Source organism: Rhipicephalus microplus, chromosome 5 (genome assembly GCF_043290135.1).
Source record: "Rhipicephalus microplus isolate Deutch F79 chromosome 5, USDA_Rmic, whole genome shotgun sequence".
Lineage (NCBI taxonomy): Eukaryota > Metazoa > Arthropoda > Arachnida > Ixodida > Ixodidae > Rhipicephalus > Rhipicephalus microplus.
In genome coordinates this window covers 180,981,662-181,002,879 of record NC_134704.1, presented here as the reverse complement: position 1 = coordinate 181,002,879, position 21,218 = coordinate 180,981,662, and the positions used below count along the sequence as shown (strand labels likewise).

General features: G+C 44.6%; 1 protein-coding gene and 1 long non-coding RNA gene across 2 annotated transcripts in view; one reads left to right on the top strand and one right to left on the bottom strand.

The window, feature by feature from the left end:
• Srr (Serine racemase) overlaps window positions 1-14,550 on the top strand; it is a 77,042-nt gene extending 62,492 nt beyond the window's left edge. The window contains exon 6 of the mRNA XM_037424410.2: window positions 13,762-14,550. Coding sequence (XP_037280307.2) covers window positions 13,762-13,988 — 227 coding nt within the window. The 3' untranslated portion in view covers window positions 13,989-14,550. The remainder of the gene's footprint in view (window positions 1-13,761) is intronic.
• Window positions 14,551-18,905: 4,355 nt separating this feature from the next.
• Window positions 18,906-21,218, bottom strand: part of LOC142818050 (uncharacterized) — a 93,312-nt gene continuing 90,999 nt past the window's right edge. The window contains exon 3 of the long non-coding RNA XR_012895501.1: window positions 18,906-18,971. This is a non-coding gene — a long non-coding RNA (uncharacterized LOC142818050). The remainder of the gene's footprint in view (window positions 18,972-21,218) is intronic.

Here is a 21,218-nt window from a genome sequence, read left to right as displayed (position 1 = left end):
TAATGGGGTATGAGAGACAGGAGCATTCGGCTTTTAGTTAACGTGCACGCTGTGATCCCCATTAGCAGCCATTGCATGTACATTGAGCACTATCTGAAGGGAAAGGTTGCTACGTTATACTCGCTGGGCGTAACCTCCTTGGTTTTAGAAAGGTTTAGCGAGCATCGGGCCGCAGTGCCATGAATGCAGTGAACTAGTATATACCATGAACTCGAGGTGGCTAAAGGTGGGAAGTAGACCCGAAGCGCAAGCTGTTAGAAAGTGTGCGTGTGCCACCTCTCGTTTAGTCCTTGGAATGTCCGCTGAATGGCAGTGTTTCTATATGGGGAGTATATGATGAAAAGATGCGAGATGGTGGCACTTGTAGTGTTGAATAGATGGGCGAACGGACACACAGACAGACGCATGAATGGACGCATGAACGGACACAGGGGCGGATGCATGGACGAACGCAGGAACGGACGCACGCACGGACGGGCGCATGGACGCATGGACGGTCGCACAGACGGAAGGAAGCAAGAACGAATGGACGGATGAATGCTTCGCCCCACTCTCCATCATTCACTCCGTGGATATGCTGCCAATTTTTGTGTTTATTTTATATTAGGCCTAATACTTTTTTTCTCCTGTTTTTCTGCGCAGTGAGCAACAAATTGCGCAGAAAAGAACACGCGAAAATGTAGTTAGCCACCTATGTGTAACTGCTTTTGCAGTCACGGCAACAACGAAAGACAAAAATGAGACCTCGATATATTTTATTTTTCTACATAAACATGAAGTTTCTCCATTCTCTTAAGTGAGTGCATGGTGAAGTGTACAAGTCCAGTCTCGTTGTCAAATCTTGTTCGCTCCTTGGGGAGCTCCTCCGACGGAAGCGAAAGATGACAGGCATTGCAGACGCCAGCACACGCAGCCTTCTGCCTGTTGTGTTCCCACGTCTGCACATAGAATAATATAGTAAAAATAGTTAGACACACGTGACAGAAGATGAAGATGCACGCATATGACAAGTACGTGCACGTTAATATAAAAACAAGCGTTAAAATATTGTAGCGATGCTGAGGCAGACAGGTTAGAAAACAAGCGTATTTATTAGGGCGAACTTGTGCCCACGATTCTAAAGACTATGGTCGTCAAGTCCGAGTAGCCGAGTGGCACAGATCTCACTATCTTCCGCTTCCTCGTTGCCGGAGAGCACGAACGCGTGGCGCATGCCAGCCGGGTCTTGCTTGTTCTCTTGCCACGATGATTGCGGCGGGCTACTTGAACATGGCCAACCTGTCGCGGCATCATCCCCCTCCTCAGATGCATCGTCCCGATGCTTAAGACAGTGAAAAGATACATGCGCACTCTCACTCGTTTTCCGACAATCTGTCATAATAGGGTTTCCTGCGGACTACGTGTACCACTTCCGTGGGATTGCGGCGTCTTGAACTCACGTGTCCAGTGGTTCTGACTTCATAAGTGACGTTGCTGATACGGTTGAGTACTTCTTAAGGGCCGAAGTATCGGCAAAGAAGCTTTTCAGAGAGTCCGCGGCGGCGCACTGGTATCCATATCCACACTTTGTCACCGGGATGATAAAGTGCGTCACTGCGTCGCTTGTTATACCGACTAGAATCGACGTGCTGTTGGTGGCGTATTCGGTATCTTGCAATTTGCCGTGCTTCTTCGGCTCTTTGCAAGAAGTCATCTAAGTTAGGTGGATAGCTGTTTTCGTCCTGTAGTGGTAACATGGCATCCAGTGGGGTGGTCACTCTTCGACCGAATACTAGTTCAAAAGGAGCAACGTGAGTTGTTTCTTGAACGAATGTATTATATGCGAATGTTACGTAGGGTAATATTTCATCCCACTGTTTATGTTCAACATCGACATACATTGATAGCGTGTCGGTCAGTGTTTGGTTGAGGCGTTCGGTTAAGCCATTCGGTTAAGCCATTTGACTGAGGGTGATACGCCGTTGTTTTTCTGTGATCCGTATTTGTCATGCGCATCAGACATTGCATTAGGTCTGCAGTAAATGCGGTGCCCCGATCCGTAATAACGACGATGGGCGCACCATGTCTGAGCACTATGTTGTTCACAAAGAACGTACAGAGAGTCAGTCTCAGCATAACGGGTCAGATAGTCTGTGACTACGACTATCCATTTCTTGCCTGCACATGATGTCGGGAAAGGTCCTAGGAAATCCATGCCGACTTGTTGGAATGGGGAATCTGGAGGGTCTATTGGCTGGAGAAGGCCGGCTGGTTTTACGGGCGAAGTTTTGCGCCGTTGACATTGACGACAAGTTTTCACGTAGCGCTGCACTGATGCGAGCAACTTATGCCAATAGTATTTCAGGCGAATCCTGGCGAATGTTCGGCTCACACCCATGTGTCCAGATGTTGGCTCGTCGTGGCATGCGTGCAGAATTTCCTCTCGCATGACTGTGGGCACGACTAGTAAAAACGTTTCACCATTAGGTTCGAAGTTCCTCCTGTAAAGGACACTTCCTCGAAGGCAGAACGCGGAGAGCCCTCTGGAGAATATGCGAGGGACTTGAACGTCGAGACCCTGCAGGTGTTGTATAAGCGCCAGCAAATCCGGGTCATCTCGTTGTAGTTGAGCTATTTCGGATGCGTCGACAACGCCTAGAAACGGGAAGTCTTGCTCTTCAGGTACACTTGGATCGACGGGAGAGCGTCACAGGCAGTCGGCATCACTGTGTTTCCTTCCAGATTTGTACACGACCGTAATGTCATACTCATGCAGCCTGAGGCTCCATCTTGCTAGTCGACCAGACGGGTCTTTGAGATTTGCCAGCCAGCATAGAGCATGGTGGTCACTGACAGCTCTGAACGGTCTACCATAAAGGTAGGGTCGAAACTTGTTTATTGCCCAGATGACTGCGAGGCACTCTTTTTCAGTCGCAGAGTAGTTAGCCTCAGCTTTTGATAGTTTGCGGCTGGCATAGGCTAACACTTTCTCTTGACCATTTTGCCACTGGACAAGGATGGCGCCGAGGCCGACATTGCTGGCATCGGTATGGACTTCAGTGTCGGCTGACTCATCAAAATTGGCAAGTATTGGTGAACACTGTAGTCGTTTTCTTAATTCGTCAAAAGCTTTCTGTTGTTCGGTTTCCCACGTGAAGGGCACGTAGTCTTTCGTCAGTTTTGTAAGAGGATCCGCAATCTTTGAGAAATTTTCAACAAATCGCCTATAGTAGGCACATAAACCCGAAAATCGACGCACTGACTTTTTGTCTCTGGGTGTAGGAAACCTCTGAACAGCGGCCGTCTTTTCGGGATCAGGACGAACACCATCGGAACTAATAACATGTCCAAGGAATCGCAGCTCTTCGAAGCCGAAGTGGCATTTTTCGGGTTTGATTGTCAATTTCGCTGACCGGATGGCTTCCAATACTGTGCGTAGTCGCTCTAGATGTTTGTCAAACGTTGCAGAGAATACCACCACGTCATCCAAATACACTAGGCATGACTGCCATTTTAATCCGGCAAGGACAGTGTCCATCATTCGCTGGAACGTTGCTGGTCTGGAACAGAGGTCGAATGGAAGCGCTTTAAATTCGTAGAGGCTATCTGGTGTTACGAATGCCGTTTTTTCATGGTCCCGCTCGTCGACCTCTATTTGCCAATATCCGCTTTTCAGATCTAAGGAGGAGAAAAACTTTGTGGATCGCAACCTATTTAGTGTATCGTCGATACGTGGCAAGGGGTAGACATCTCGTTTAGTTACACTGTTCAGTTTTCTGTAGTCGACACACAATCTAAATGTGTTGTCTTTCTTCTTAACGAGCACTACGGGGGACGCCCATGGACTATTAGAAGGCTGGATGACATCATCCGAAAGCATCTCCTCCACTTGCTTCTTGATAATTTCCCATTCTTTCTGTGACACCCGATATGGATGCTGGCATATAGGCCTCGTGTCGTCTTGCGTTATAATTCGGTGTTTCGTTATTGACGTGCTCTGGACCTTCGAGGCACTTGAAAAGCAATCAAAGAATTCTTTTACCAAGGCGTAAATCTGTTTCTGTTGACTGTCCGGAAGGCTCTGATTGACGGCCACGGATGTGTCGATGTTGCAGGCCACTGGTCGAGTGGTTGATGTCGTTAAGCTGCATAGTTCAGTCGCCATACAGAAGTCGTGTAAATAGGCAATAGCCGTGCCTTGAGCGAAGTGTTGAAGTTCATTGGAGAAATTTGTGAGTAGGACATCTGCACGGCCTTTCGTCAAGTAAACAAGACCCCTAGCTACGCAGACACCTTTGTTCAAAAACAGCCCTACATTTGTGTCCGCTATGCCTTCGCGGTTGTACAATGCGTCATTTTCTACGAGCACCATTATGCTGCAGCGTGGCGGCACAGTTACGTCATCATGAACAACGCGTAGAGCAGTTAGGCGTCGTTCCTCAGATTCCTCCACAGTTATAGCTCGTTCAGTCGAAAACGACACGCTGGATCTACGCAGGTTAATTACGGCGCCATGAGCTCGCAAAAAATCCATTCCTATAATGAGTTGCCTTGAACATTCTGGCAGCACAATGAAATCGGTCACGTAAATAAAGCCCCGTATTTCAAGTCTTGCAGTGTATCTGCCAAGGGGCGTAATAATGTGACCACCTGCCGTGCGTATCTGCGATTCACTCCACTGTGTCACAACTTTGTTTAGCTTTTTCACCATCTTGTGACTTATCACTGAATAATCAGCACCGGTGTCGACTAAGGCATTCAACTCCCATCCTTCCATTCTCAACCGCAAATCTGAAGTAACGTTTTCGTTGCTCCACAAATCTACCGGAAATACACCGTCATCACCCTCAAACCATATTGGAGGATCTTCGTAACTGACGTTATCAGCGGCCTCACCTCCACAGGTCGCTTGCTTCAGTTTTCCGGGAGTGGACTTGGAGAGCGATGACCAGGCTGCCTTGAAGGTCTACGTGGGCTGGAGGACCGGTAACGCATAGGCGATGGTGACCGTGACCGGTGTTGGCGTAGAGTTGGCGAGTTCTGGCGCGTGGACAGGTACGCCTCAATCTCTGCTGGTCGTTCGCCGTTTCGGGGGCACGGTGCATACGACGGGAAGCCTCTTAGTCCATCCTGTCGGTAAGAACAGAATCTGTACAGATGACCCGCTTCCCCACAATGAAAACACAGAGGCCTGCGCTCGTGATCACGCAAGGCGTCACTTTTCCTGGGCCTACGCTCCACATAGTGATGTGTGCTACGTGCTCCTGGGGGCAGATAGGTAGCTGTTGGTTCCCGTGGACGAGGTGCGCTGCGTTCCGCAGGTGGGAGAGGAGTCGGCGCCATCGCAACTGCTGCATTGCTGTGTACGGTGGGTTGTCTGACAACCTCAGAGCAGTATGTTCGGATAGGTCGAACCGGCTGCAGCTGACGCTCTGGCTCTCGTATCACCTGCCTCAGTTCGTCACGAACAATGTCCGTAACGGATAGTGCAGTTGGAGTCTGGGGCATTTGCAGTCTGCTCAGTTCTTCTCTAACAACTGATCTAATGAGCTCTCACAGGGCTTCAACGTCGTTTCGCACGCCTCCGGAGAATACCTGTGCAGATGCGCAGTTAAGATTCCGGTTGTACTGCCGAGCCCGCTGTTCCAGTGTTTTTTCGATGGCTGTCGCTTCCGAGTAAAACTCAGCAACTGTGCTTGGAGGGTTGCGGACGAGAACGGCGAACAGCTCTTGCTTCACTCCGCGCATTAGATGGCGCACCTTCTTATCTTCAGCCATGTTGTAATCCGCACGCTTGAACAAACGGACCATGTCCTCAATGTACATAGCAGCACTCTCGTTCGTGAGCTGGTTCCTCGATTGAAGAGCAGCCTCCGCCTTTTCTTTCGGTCTAAGTTTGCGAACGTAGCCACCGCTTGTCGTCGAAATACCTCCCAGGTAGACAACGAGGTTTTATGGTTCTCAAACCATGTCTTTGCGAAGTCTTCCAGGGCGAAGTATACGCGACGGAGCTTCTCTCTTTCGTCCCATCCATTCAAGCTCGCCACTCTCTCGAACAGGTCCAACCAATCTTCAACATCCTCGTACGAGTCGCCGTGGAATACTGGCGGCTGGTACGGTTGGCTAATGAACACTTGTGCCGGTGTTACCTGGGTAGTCATAGTGGTGGCATCCATCGTTTGAATTTCCCTTGGTGAGAAGTGAACAGGACCGAACTCAGGTGAGTCACCTCGAAGACGGCGACTTGCCCTCTCGTGTACAGGAGTCAGTTCCACGGGGTTGATACGCTGGTCGTCGGGGCTACGCTGTCTTGAGCTCGCGGGGCTTCGATTCATAACCCAGAAACTCCACCAGAAATGTAGCGATTCTGAGGCAGACAGGTTAGAAAACAAGCGTATTTATTAGGGCGAACTTGTGCCCACGATTCTAAAGACTATGGTCGTCAAGTCCGAGTAGCCGAGTGGCACAGATCTAACTATCTTCCTCTTCCTCGTTGCCGGAGAGCACGAACGCGTGGCGCATACCAGCCGGGTCTTGCTTGTTCTCTTGCCACGATGATTGCGGCGGGCTACTTGAACATGGCCAACCTGTCGCGGCAATATGACACACAAATAACTTTACCTTTACACCCCGCACAGTCTTTCTGAAGGTGCTCTGACGAAAGAGATAGATGACAGGCATTGCAGATGCCAGCGACACAGGCTTCAGCACGGTGTGTGCCCAAGGATGCACAATAAGCATATAAAATAGTGAGCCACACTTGACAGAGGATGAATACAAATGCATATGAGAAATACGGTCAAGGTGAAATGAAAACATACGTGACATATGAGATGCTAATAATTTTACCGTAATGTCACACATCGTCAAAGACTCATTTCGATCTCCGTAGCGCAACAGCTTAGGAGCGGCGGCCGCAGCCACAACTCCGTGAGCCACCGTGCCATCAACAAGTCGGCGAGTCCTAAGCGAGCGACGTCGTTCAGCTCGAGCAAGCGAACGCGAGACCAAGCACGGCGCTGCACGCGGAGTGTCTGCCGCCAGCGAACTTCGAACAGGTGAGCGAGCGTACACTTGGACGCCGCCAAGAACAGCACCGAGTTGGTTTGGAGCTAGTGCCGAAGAAATCGACGGTTATGCGGCCCTTTTCCACAAACGCGAGCGAGTGCAGCGCGCAAACGCGAGTCTGCCGCCGCAGCCAACGGATGGTGCCGAACTGCTTGTGACCGACTGACTTGAAATCCAACTGTAATGGCGACAAATTTTCAGTGAGTTCCGACGCTAGCGAAAGCCCCGCCAGCCCGTGCTGGTGCGCTTACAGCGCGCGACATACTACAACCCAGGTCTTTACGAGAACCCGCAACGTGTTTTCGACGACTCCCAACACAGCGATGAGGTCTCAGCCTAATATCATCAGCCCGGAGCTCATCACAGCGGTGAAGACAGGCGAGCACTCGACGAGCGAGCGTCCGGGAGGCCGACGGCAATGGCGGCCAATTTCCAGGTGATCGCAAAGCACAGACGAACTGCAGACGCCGAAGCTGACCTTCGCGATGCATTTCGTGCGTGCGATATACAACACGGCCGAGCCCGTTGCCGGCAAGCGCGATCCGTATCGCACACGCGACAAGTAGAGAAGAATAAAGAATGATAACCTACTTGCCTTAGAATCCAGCGCTGTTTTCTGCCCTGAGTTGGACTGAAGTATATATCCGATAGACCTGTTGTTTTCTAGGCCCTCATATTGGCCTTCCCAACTACTGCTGTCGTGTGTTGGTCGTGACTATCTTGAAGCCAGATATACACAGCGTGGCGTGGTGACGTGTCGAGACTTGCTCCTGACTTCATGGGTGCAGCGAAACGCAACAGCAGCAGCCCACGCTCATCCAAGCGTACACACAAGCACCACGTCGTAATTCTTAGATCGTCGAATCCAGGCGGCCGTGGTCGAGCACTCTGAGCGCACGCAACGCGAACCGTCGGCGGCAAAATACGGGGAAAGACTGAGCCAGCAGAGGAGGATAGGGAGGCCTGGTCACCTTGGCAACGCTTCTCGCGCTGCCTGCAATGCCCGGGTGGTTCATCCCTTGGTTTCACGCGCCACGCTTCCCTCTGTGGTTGCTCCTCAACGGGCTATCCGTTAAACGCGTGCACCTATTGGGCGCCGTTATTCCTTTTTCGGGTAATTTTGCCTTAGAGTGTAGGATCATTTTATTATTATTGTTATGCCTTATTTACACATTTTAGTCTCTCAGTTGCCACGACTCGGCACATACCCGGGTTCGCATCGCCAAACAAAAGAGGGCATTGGGGAAGGACGTGTTTTGCTACAGCCCTAATTGCTACACTACAGTAATATAATGCACCGATTAGTGGCCTGAGGAAAAGTCTTTTTTAAGCCTCTGGCCACAGCGCATTATCTATGTCCCCTTTTATTATCCAGGGCCAAGAATAAAAGTGGTGCACCATCTGCCAATTTGTAGAATAGAAACCGAGTCATAAGTTAGTATACAAACGAATGGATTATCCAGCAGATACCGAAGGTGAAACAACTTATCTCTGCACGTTCGTTGCCATTGGTGCCCCCACAAGAAAGTGGCGAATAGCCTGATATTCATTTCACGAGCAGTTTATTATTTGATACACGTAAATAACTCATGCAACAAAAAAGGCATTTCATACCTGACCACAGGCAAACACACTAAATTCTCCTCACTCTATTCATTCTTGCGAGGCGCGCTTGACAAGCATGAGTGCTGACGAGCAGTCCGGCCTAGTGTTCTGCGTTCAATGCAAAGGCACAAGGTGCCCGAGTGGTGTACTGTTACCGCTAAAACCAGCAGAACCTAATCCTAATTTTTTTTATATTCACCACCTCTCCATACGCGTGCAAAAAAACTTAGTCTCTTTAAACACTTCTTTCTTCAGCATAAAAGGACGCTAATATCTCTTGACCTTGGTAACGTGTTTTGCTAATTTTAGCAGTTTTTAATGCGGTTGATGGCATCAGCTTCATGAAGCGTTCATTGTTAACTTGATAAAACTATTAAAATACTTTTTCTACGTTGAGGAACCAAAGGAAAGGAATTGAGCTGCCTGTCCATTCCGAGAGTGGGAATGGGCTAAGTTGAAAGGGATATTAGTGCGGAAACGTATGATTTCCCGGAACGGAGTAGGAATGGAATAGATACACCCGTTCCGAAACACTGATAGCCACTATAGAATCGCGCAGAGTTGCTTGTCGAGAAGACTTACCACAGGTATGATGTGTCCATATATTGCCTCCCACATTAAAGCACAAAAAGCAACTTTTCTGTTCTTGCGGCATTTTACTAGTGTTGTCTTGCAACAGCCCAGTGAATAGGCAGTGCTCATGTATCAGGTCGGTTAATGTGTCGCCTTGTGTACACAGCGGCGTGACTTTGCTTTTTACAGACTCATGCTCTGAAAAAATATATGCTGCACGAGTGCCCCCAGTGAAAGAAATCTTCGAGTACATTTTACTTTGAGCTCAACTAAAGTCCGAAGACAGGCATACACTTTTATTATTATTAGGCTTAGATATATAACAGGAAAAGCACGAACAACATTCAGGCATCTAACCACTTAAGATTACGACTAAACGTGTGCACAAACGGTAGCGTAGTAATTTCACGACGCCACACGCACGGATGTTCAATGTCCAGCTCCTTCCTTGTGATTCGCGAGAGCCTAGCCATATACATGTAGCGTCACTGCAAAAGACGTTCAGAAGAAGGTTGAAGCTTCAGGCGATGAAAAATTCAACACGGTGCGTCGCTGGTACACATCGTTTCTTATTCAGTGAAAAACACAGTTACTCACTGTGAGAAGAATAAGAGACCAGATTTGATAAGAAATGTCATGTAAAGAAACCGGTCTATGCTTCCAAGCGTAAATATCGACGGTTGCGATTCAGTGGAAGCGAAATGGTATAGGCCCATGTATTGTGCGATATCAGTGTCCGTTAAAGAAAAGCCGATGGTCCAAGTTTTTGAAGCCTTCCGGATTAAAATACCCGTGTATATTAATAATAATAATAATAATAATAATAATAATAATAATAATAATAATAATAATAATAATAATAATAATATATTTGCCAAGAAGGATGAGGACGCTTCACTCATTCGAATAATCAGTGACGGTGATATTGAAAAGACCAAATGTATATGATGCCATCTGCTCCACTTGCAGTTGTCAACTTCGATACCTTTAAGAGCAGCTTCGGTCCTAACTCCGATTCAGATTTTACTTTGGTTAATGTAAATATTCGCAGCTCGCGCAAATACTGGGAGGAGTTCAAAAGGTTGGCAGACGATGCAAACACTTACGTTGATGTTTTTGTATTAATTTCATTAATTAATGTTCAGATTAATTCCTTCATTAAATTAATGTGCAAGATTCATTTCTGCATTTATTTGTGCTGAAAGGTTTCACCGCTAAATTCTTAACTCGAGGGCTTCATAGAGGTGGTGGCATTGCTGTTTTTGTGAAAGATAAGTATACTGTTTCTGAAATAAACGTTAGTTTCACCCACGCTGAAGTCCTTATTTTAAAGTTGTGTTCCTTTCATTTATATCTTACTTTGTTAGCAATCTACCGCCCCCCTAATAGTTGTGTCAGTCGCTTTATTCTAGAACTAGGAGCTGTCTTGAAGCGTTTTAGTTGTGAAGAAACTTTTTGCACCACGGTTGACCTGAACATTGATATTTTATGTCTAGGTAAAATCCAAGTGTCTGATTATCTTTCATCTCTGTCAGCTTCCATACGAGAAGAAGTCGTAAGTGGTCAAATAAACGCTCTTGTTTGGACCATATAGCAGTACGGGCGCCGAATCACACTTTGAGCTCCTGTGTAATAGCACAACGCCTAGCCGACCATTACTTTACTTTCTGCCGCCTTTCTTCGAAAACACCGCATTCCGCCTCTTGCTGCTTGAAAGCGGACTGCTTGCGTAAAGAAATGCCTGTGTCAGTTATTGATCAACGCAAACTGGATTCGTTAAATAAAGAGTTCGATTGGTCTTCTCTTAATGTTTCAGGTTCGCCTGGCAAAGTATATGATAGGTTTTGCTCGAAATGCGTAATCTGCAACATTCTTGTACTCGTATTGCTAGGGCTAAGCAAAGACGTAATCACAACTGGCTGTCCCCAGATATTTTAGAAGCAATCGCTGACAGAGACATGCTTTGGAAACAATTTCAACGGTCCCCTGGCAAAGCAGAACTTCGTACCAGTGACAGAATCGCAAGAAACAAAGTGGTTGCCCTTATCTTATGCGCAAAACGATGATACTTCCATCATCTGTTTCAGTTATCTGCCAGAAACCCGGCGCGGATGTGATCACTGATCAACCATCTTCGAGCGAAAGGAAATAGCGATGGTAATCCTACTGATGCGTTTACTTGGGACCCTGCGCATACAGCTGATCTTTTCAATCACCACTTCGCAAATATGTTTGGTGGACTTTCTTCGGCAGCGAAAGGCCATTCTGGTTTAAAGAAATCAACACCTGCCTCGGCCTTCCTTCCAACTTTAACAATGTACGGCCTCGCTAGAATAGTTTCCGGCTTCAAAAGGCAGAAATCGGTAGGTATTGGCGGTATTTCTGTATCTTTGCTGCAGCAGAATCTGGACGCATTGTCAGAAATTCAGCTTTTCATGCTTAATGGATTCCTGGAAAAGGCTTCTCTCCATCAGACTTAAAAACAGCAATTGTAAAACCACTATTTAAAGGTGGATCAAAAGATAGCGTTGACAGTTACCGACCCATTTCAGTTTTACCTATCCTATCCCAAATAATTGAGAAATTCTTCTCGCTATGCATGACTTCATTTCTAGATAAATTTTCGCTCATTTCAAGTTTGGTTTTGTCACAGGTCGTGGCACAATTGATTTACTTGAAGAAATTTTCAATGAACTCAATAATGCTTTGGAACATAACATGCTTCCCTGTGATTTATTTCTTGGTATCTCTAAAGCATTTGACACAGTAAACCACTCAATATTGCTTGAAAAAATAAACCAACCCTATATTGCTTGAAAAAAAAATATATTTGCTTGGCTTTAGGGGTCCGTTATACGACTTTTTTAAAATTATCTTTCTGATCGTTCCCAAATAGTGCGGTTACACAATCAGTTGCCTTTCAGTAATAGGCTTCCCTTTAAAGCTGGTGTACCACAGGGATCCATTTTATCTCCTCTTTTATTTAATTTATTCATAAATGACTTTACTGCTGCTGTTCCAAAATGTCTTGTATTTCAGTATGCAGATGACACCGTTCGGTAAACGAAACATGTATGTTACAATAAAGCGTTATCACTGCTACAAGACAGTGTTCATGTGGCTGCGTCATGGTTTATGGATAATTCCCTGGTTATTAATCAGAAAAACGAAATTAATTTGCTTTAAATATCTATTGAAAGCGATGGTTACGAATGCGCCCGTGATTGCGCCTCCTGTAAGTGTACTGTCATTGCATATGTTGATTCTATAGCATATTTTGGTGTATTTTTTGATAGCGACCTGTCCTGGAATGATCCTTTGGCTTACATTTGTGACAGACTACGAAAAATCTCGTGGTTACTCTTCAGTATCAGATCAATTGCACCCACCAATATTGAAAGGACCATCATGCTTGCTCTTGCGTATAGTATCCTACGATATGGCATCACTTTATTAGCTTTCTGTTCGCGATGGCAGCATCGGGTTGACAATATTTTAAAAAGTATATTGAAATCAATTGTGTACATTCGTTCTTCCACAGACAATGTAAATTTATTTTCTCTATTTCGCCTGCCGTCTTTCAAAGCGTCCTTTAGCAAAACTGTTGTATTACGGCATTTCTGAAGCTCTCAGTTCAAAAACAAATGCATTGTCCCTCGTATACTTAGAAAAACTTCGCGCTTTTCTGTATATCTTTGTACACGATATCTGTACCATCTGTACACGATATGGCAAAGCTACTAGAAAGGTTTATGTCTCTACTGTTTTTAATGACATCCCCGACAGTGTTTTTTCGGCAACGACTAAACGCAGTCTGGGAAAGAGCCTAAGGTCTCTTTAATGCTGCATCAGTTATCGCATTATGGGTAAAATCTGTTTAAAATTTTACAATACTTATCTTCACATTTCTGCTGTTTAGGTAGTATTGCTTCCACCAATTTGATTCTTGATTGTTATTGTGTTTAAATGTAGCGTAAATGAGTTACATGTTTTCTTTCTCTGATTGTTTACATGACAAGCTTTTCAATATGTATGTCATCTCTCGTCTGCCGATGTGCTGGGCCAAGTCCTCCAAGCCACCGCCTGGCTTTGACAGGCCTGTTATTTGTTTTGTACAACTCAAGATGACAATACAGATTATTATTATTATTATTATTATTATTATTATTATTATTATTATTATTATTATTATTATTATTATTATTATTATATTCAATGATGTCAATATGAGTTAAGAACAAAGATGTTTTGGCTAAGCCCTTTCCTCTTCGAAATGCATGGTGCATGAATAGGAAAAAGCTTCTCACAGAGCAAGTACCTTGCCAAAATTAAGGATCGTGTATATCAAGGTTGTAACCCCCCCCCCTCGCCTTTTTGCTGTAACGTCCAGAGGCAATAAGTAGTCATTCTCGAATAAAAAATAAAGAATAGGGAGTAGGAATCATTGGTCTCGTATTTGTGATTAGCCAGTATAGCATGCACGTGCAACTCAACGTAACTTCTTTTCCGAATCTTCGAAAACTTTGATGCACGCAGATGACCACCGCGCGCTGGTGGAACCGGCGTGCGGCGCATCGCTCGCCGCAGTGTACTCGAAACGGGCGACCGAGATGCGCCGCCAGAAAAAGCTTGATCCGTCGCGACCCCTGGTGGTCGTCGTGTGTGGCGGCAGTGCTGCCTCCCGAAAGCAGCTCGAAGAGTGGACTAACCAGGTTTCCTCCACTGGTGCTGCCAGTCCACTCGACCACTCCGGCATCGACTGAGTTATTTTGCAAACCACGACAAATTCGTGGCCTTTCGGTGAAATTGTGCAGTGGCTACGCGCCTTACCGCGGGTTAACATGTACGCCATTCCGTTACTGAGAACAACATGGCCCGAAATTAAAGTTTTATGGACGCTATTTCCATCCTGTAAGATTGGGGAAAAAAATCATGTGATTCGGACGCTCACGGCACCGGAACTCTTCACTCTGAATATGAGGAGATCAGTCCAATAAAGAACGATAATGATTAAAAAACTTCAGTTATCTTAGACAGACAGGATTAGGTGGGCAAAATTGAATCTTAAAATAATAAAAATAAAACCTGTGTAACCGATTTACAGCGGGCTACCAAATTAAAAGAAACTACCAAGTGTCAAGTATTCATTCTGAAAAAAGGAGACAAAAACAAGAAAAATCAATGTTGAAAGCACCTCTACAATAGCCAACCACCTCCATGGGAACCAGTGAAGGCTCAGTGATATACTATACAAAACTATCTAACTCAATAGACAAATATTCGGACTCAGTCATGAATTACAAATTCTTAACTTACAAATGCAATTTTTTTCGCTCTTTTTTCTTCACCTTGGCTTCAATATTCCATCTTCCAAGCTGAATGCTCCGTCTTCCTTCTCCTTTCTTTCTATATTTTTAAAGATGATAGTCTCTCTTGGGGACCTTCGATTCCAAAAGTTCGGTCTATCGGTCTGTCTGTCTGTCTTTACATTTTTCTGTTTGCCCGCCCTTAATGGTACCTCAAACAGTGGACCGATTCACCGCACCCACCAATATGGCTCAAGATTTAGCGTTCATACTTGTACTATTGTCAATTTGAAAGCAAATATTTCGCATATTTGAGGCACTATAACAACACGTCAATATTCTTCATATGTGCCGTTTTACTGGAATAGGCACAAACAAGTAAGTCTAAGGACCGTAGCGTTTATCACGCGGCGCTCACAATGCAAAGCTCGCACAAAAAGGCAAGTGTTTTCAACGCTTTGCTAATACGACACGGTGGCGGCACCCACCCGTCGCCTCGCGTTCTACATCTTATCGCCTCCAAGACGAGCACGCACGCCGCATGCTTCGTTTTCCAAGATAACTGCCAGATAGCGCTGATGTCTCACGTGTGACGTGATTCCATGCGCTCGTTCGCCTCGGCTAAACGCTCACGGTACACTCACGCAGCGCCTACAGAATACCATTCAGCGATTTTATTGCGCAGAACATCAAATAAACGCTTTGTTCACTCTCTCCAGACGCAAGACTATCGTCTTTCGACGAAATTTGCAGTGTAACATGCAGATACAGGGCCCATGTTTCGTTTCACTCTCTTGTTTGTCACCGTCTGGGCTGGCATCAATTGGTTTGGGCGTACTATATATATATATATATATATATATATATATATATATATATATATATATATATATATATATATATATATATATATATATATATATATATATATATATATATATATATATTATCCTCTCTCATACTGACCCCCGAGACTCTCTCCATAAAATTATACGCTTACATAAACATCAAATACATATACACATATATACCTCTATATGTCTTCATATACGCGTTAAAATGTCCATACAATTAAATATACATTATTTATGCATAAATATACGTATTATGCAATAACATTATTCCTGTTTTCTCTTGGCCCTGCCACGGTGGTCTGGTGGCAAGGTACACAGCTGCTGACCCGCAGGTCGCGGGATCGAACGCCGCCTGCGGCGGCTGCATTTTTTCTCAAGGCGAAAACACCGTAGGCCCGTATGCTCAGATTTGGGTGCACTTGGAAAATCTCCAGGTGGTCGCAATTTCCGAAGCCCTTCATTATGGCGTCTCTCACAATCATATAGTGGTTTTGGAACGTTAAACCTGACATATGAAATAATATATTTCCCTCTCTTTACAATATTCTTTTCTTGATGGAGGGGGATTTTCATATATATATGTATACATTTTATAGTCTTTTTCTTCCAGTCAGTTTTTAATTTCCTGTAATTTTCTGTAATTTTTTCATATCTTGTTTTTATTCATACTTATCTGTCTCTCCTCTCTTTTTTTCCTCCGTTTTTTATTTTTTCAGGTTGTTTGCTTTTTTGGTATTCTCTTTTTTTCAGCAATCAACAAGTATTGATTGATTTGTCGGGTTTAACTCCCCAAAACCACCATATGATTATGATATACGCCGTAGTGGAGGGATCCGGAAATTTCGACCACCTGGGGTCTTTTAACGTGCACCCAAATCTCAGTACACATTTCTGACTACACCCAGATATGAGTACGTTTCCGCCTCCATCGGAAATGCAGCCGCCACAGCCGGGATTTGATCCCGCGACCTGCGGGTCAGCAACCACCAATAATTAAGTGAAGTATGTGAAATAATCAGACCTAGTGATCGTGGTGCCGAGGAAATTTAGTAAATTTTAGTGAATTAGAAATTAGAAATTAGTGAATTTAGAAATTTAGTAACGTCTGTTGTTTTTGTGCGTGGAATACCCACGTACAACAGGTGTGTTTAGTCTAATATTTTTATCTCAACCCAGTGCTTTCGAAAGTTACCTCCAGAAATGAACATGCCCATCCGGGCATAATAATGCACTTTCTTTGTAGTTGGGGGGACAACCTATTCCCGTTATCATGGTGACTCCATTCAGTGCGGAGAAATTTGACCTTACAGGAGGCCCATGACAAGATGCTTGTCCTATCGCAGCGAAATTGTTTTATACAGAGCATGACGCCATTTAATTTTTTGAGACCATCTCTACGCTGAATTCGCCCACGCCCGAGCACGCGAACTTTCACACCGTGCTGGGCTGCCTGCGGGACCTTCAGACTTCAATGTAATGATGTTTAGGGATGTTCTCCTCACTTTCAACGAAGTGACCTAACATTATCAGCTGGACAGAAGGATTTTACCCCTTCCTCATATACAAATTTGTAGGGGCCAGGCATCTACCCTCCGCATGCTTCAAACCAGGTCGTACTCCAGTCTTCATTCCCACAGCCAGTTAATTGAAGGTATTGATCCAACATGTCCAGATTGTGGCACCGTATCTGCGCTAGAACACATGCTCTGGCAGTGCCCCTCAACACGCGATCCTCGGCACATGACCGAAGAGGAACAGAGCTCTGCGTTCAAGAGCTCAGAACTCGCACGTCAACTCTGGGCTGTTCAAAGAGCCCACGACGTGGTGGCGAGGCTTGGCCTACCCGTTCCGACGTGGGAGCGGCCCGGTGCTCTACCTCCTTGAGGTAGTGTTCCTCAGGACCTAAAAAAAAACTTCTGTGTCTGTCTATCTCTACGCTGTGTCAGTTTGCAAGCACATTTCATCTAGCATAGTTAATGTATCATTTCCCACCCCCTACTCGCTATAAAGGAAAATTCCTGGGGTTGTGCGATTGTCGTGCACCGCGTGGCATATCGAAGTGAAACCTTTCAGGGCTTTTATTTTGAGGGTTAGAAGGCATAGAAGTCACTGGAGCCAAATTTCGGTGAGTACATAGTGAATGGGAAAGACACTGATAGTTCGTGTCTTCTTATGCCGAAGCTGTTGCATGCATTTCACCGGAAAGTTCACTGTGCATGCTGCGACCGAACACCTGCATACGCAGAATTCTACAGATACGACGTTTTCATTTGATTCCACAGTGGCACTGATGTTTCGTAATTTGAGCGAATGGTTCATTAGCGACACCAGTCACTCACTACACATGGTGACACCAAGTAAAGATTACGTTTTTTATGCGAAGCGCCTTGCCGATAGCGATGGAGAACAAGCGCTTTCTAGACCACACTCTCTCTGCCATAGCGGCATAGCACATGCAAGGTACGTACTATACTTCATGACGATGACGCTAATCACGATGAAGATGATCACGATGATGTTGAAGGCCAAGCACTGGCTTGTAGGGTATATGACGTCTCGATAAGCGTAAACAATTCTTATGACTGGAAACAAAGAACAACTACAGACTTGGTCTTCGCTCACTTGAGGCTAGAGCTGATACCACAAAGCACTAACAACGAAATTAATAAAACAAAATTCACAACTCAATATACCATTTGTGACCAATAAACATTGTATGTAGCTGTACACTATATAAGGTAACACCGAACGATCCTACTTCTTCGTCCTCTCATCATCATTCAGTTCGCAGATATGCCTTGATTATTTTTGTCACTCAACGCAGCATAATATTCTCTGCCCATGGCTTTCTACAGATCTTAGTGACACCGAGGCACACGCTTGCGCAGTGGTCCCCTTCAGGGAAGCTAAGGTTTGTCGCAATGCCCCAATCATTATTATGTTAAGTTGACTTTGAACAATCCCATCTCGATTACGAGAGAAGGCAAACGCATAAGAGGGAAAGAGAAAATTAGATGGGTAGATGAGATTAACAAATTTGCAGGTGAAACCTGGCAGCAAAAAGCGCAGACCATGTTTATTGGCAGAACATATGGGAGAGGCCTTTGCCCTGAAGTGGGCGTAAAGAGGCTGATAATAATGATAATGACGATTATGATGATAGCTTTTACTGTATAATGCTACTGATAATAACAAGCCACAAGGCGTTCAAATCCCCCAATTTTATCTTTCAATTTTATCTGCGTATATACACACGCACATACAGAAAAACACGCGCGAACATACGTAAAATATGAATGAACTCTCTTCCACGCCCCCCCCCCCCCCCGAAAACAAATGTCTGGCTGCGTTCATGCAAGACGCATAGGACAAGGTGTTGAATCCTCAGCTATTCCTACTTTCTGATATTATAAGAGGAGCAACTAGACAATCGTCTTCATCGTTCCTAGAAGTGATGCGTTCTTTCGATTGAAGAGGAAATGAAGGCAAGAACAACTGAAAAAAATATCCAGCAAGCTCACCTTCTCGCCGTAAACCCGTGCAGCGCAGTCGGCTACTACTTCTGAAACATGCACGTGTCGTTCGCCTGCATATCAAAATAAAAAAATATTTCCAAGGAAAACCCTTCACAAATCTAAGTGAGATGGCACATTTCAGAACATTTGCATAGAGTCATTTTTGCATGAAGTCACAAAGCATTGCTCAGCCTTGTGTAGAATGTTAAGCAAGGGGTCTGCACTCTGTTCTCTTCTTGTCTCTTAAGGTTACTTCTATTATTTACCTTTCCATTGATGGCTGTGGCGTCCTCAATTTAAGCTGAACCTTTTTTGTAAGCCTCTAAGTTTCTGCTCTGTAGGTAAATACTGGCAAGATGCAGCTATTATATACCTTCCTATTGAGGGTTAGTGGTAGATTACCATTCATGATTACAGAATGCTTTCCGAATGTGATTCACCCCATCCTTATTCTTCTGGTTATTTCCCTGTCATGGTTTGGTTTCGCGGTTACTACCTGTACTAAGTGGACATATTCATTTACAACTTCCAGCATCTCTACACCTATGGCAATGTGTTGTTTTCTGCCAACTAGTTGCGCATTACATTAGTTTTGTGTATATTATTTTTAGACCTACTCTTCTGCTTTCCGTGTCTAGTACAGCAATCATGAGCTGTAATTCATCCCCTAAGTTACTCATCGAGGCAATGTTATCAGAGATGCGCGGGCTACTAAGATGTTCTCTATTACCTCTTATTCCTAGCCCTTCCCAATCTAGGGCCCTGACTATCTTCAGTAAACACGCGGTGAATAGCATTGGAAAGATTGTGTTCCTCTGCCTTACACCCTTATTTATTGGGATTTTATCGCTTTTTCTTTGGAGAACTATTGTGTCTGTGGAACCACTGCAGTTTTCTTCCCTTATGTTTATGTAGGTAAATACGCTTTTTTGTTCTCATCTACGCTATTGTCAGTTGGTATGGGCTTCTGGAACTGAAACATCAAAACAAAAGTTGTATACACTTCAAAAAAGCGCTTTGCGGGCTGTTGCAAATATAGGTTACAGAGAACACACATCCCATTTATTTGTCAAGTTTAAAGTTTTAAAATTTTGTGTGGCATATGAACATAACTTGTTGTTGTCTTTGAGGTCTGAAATTCGAAAGAATTGCGCAAACCTGAGAGGCTTAGCACATTTACAGCCGAAAATTTTGTTGCGTCCGATGCGGAGTTCTGAACACTGGCACATCCCCCGACCGCGAACAAATTACGGACTCCAAATGCTAAAGCACTCTGTTCCCCATATACTAAATAAGTTCAAGCTCACAGAACAGCAATTGCGTCTCCTTTCAAGTAGTGATATATTAAACCTGTTTGTATAAGGAGCTATAAACACAGAAAAATTACACCCAGTACTTGTAAATGCATGAAATTTTAAGTGTACCCCTTTCTGTTATAGCGTCTTATATTGGTTGCCTTTTTTCCCAAAAATTGTTTGTTTGTAAACACCCAAGTGTGCATCTATTCTGTACTTCATAAACAACCACTAGAATGTTATTTTCTTTTCTTTTTTTTTCAATCATACGTGAGCACCGTATGGAGCTTGGTGTGCCATTGTTTCTGTTGCCTTGTACAAATGGGAGGTGGGGCTGGTCAAGCTGCTATAGCGCAGCTTTTTTCCTACTTTCCATGCCACAATTGTTTCTTGTTTGTGTAAATCACGGTGTATCGTTGTGGTGAAATAAATTTCAACTTTTCAACTTTTTTTTTTAGAGTTTGTGCATATCGTGAATATGTAGTGCCTGCATTACTGCTGATGTTTCGACGGAGTCTAACGCCTTCTCGTATTCTACGAAGGCTATGTATAGGGGTTGATTGCATTCCCCGAATTTATTAATTACCGCATTGATTGATTGTGGTCTATTGTGTAGTAGCTTCTACGAAGTCCTGCTCAGGGTTTTGGTTGATTCAACTCTAATGCAGCCTTATTTCTGTTAGCTATCACTTTTGTAAATCATTTGTGGAGAACGGACAGTAAGCTGATCGGCTTGTAATTTTCCAAGTCATTGACGTCTGCTTTCTCATGGCTTGATATGATTTTGGCGTTCTTCCAAGATTCTGCTACCCTTGCCGTCAGGAGACACTTCGAATATAAGGTGGCCAGTTTTTCTAACACAATTTCTCTGCCATCTTTCATGAGGTCCATTCTAACCTTAATCTCACCAGCAACTTTGCTTCTTTGCATTATTTCTGGCACTTTCCTTACTTACCATGTCCTTACTCTTAAGGTGTAGAACTCCTATGGGCTATTATTGCTTCTTACGATATCATACTGGTT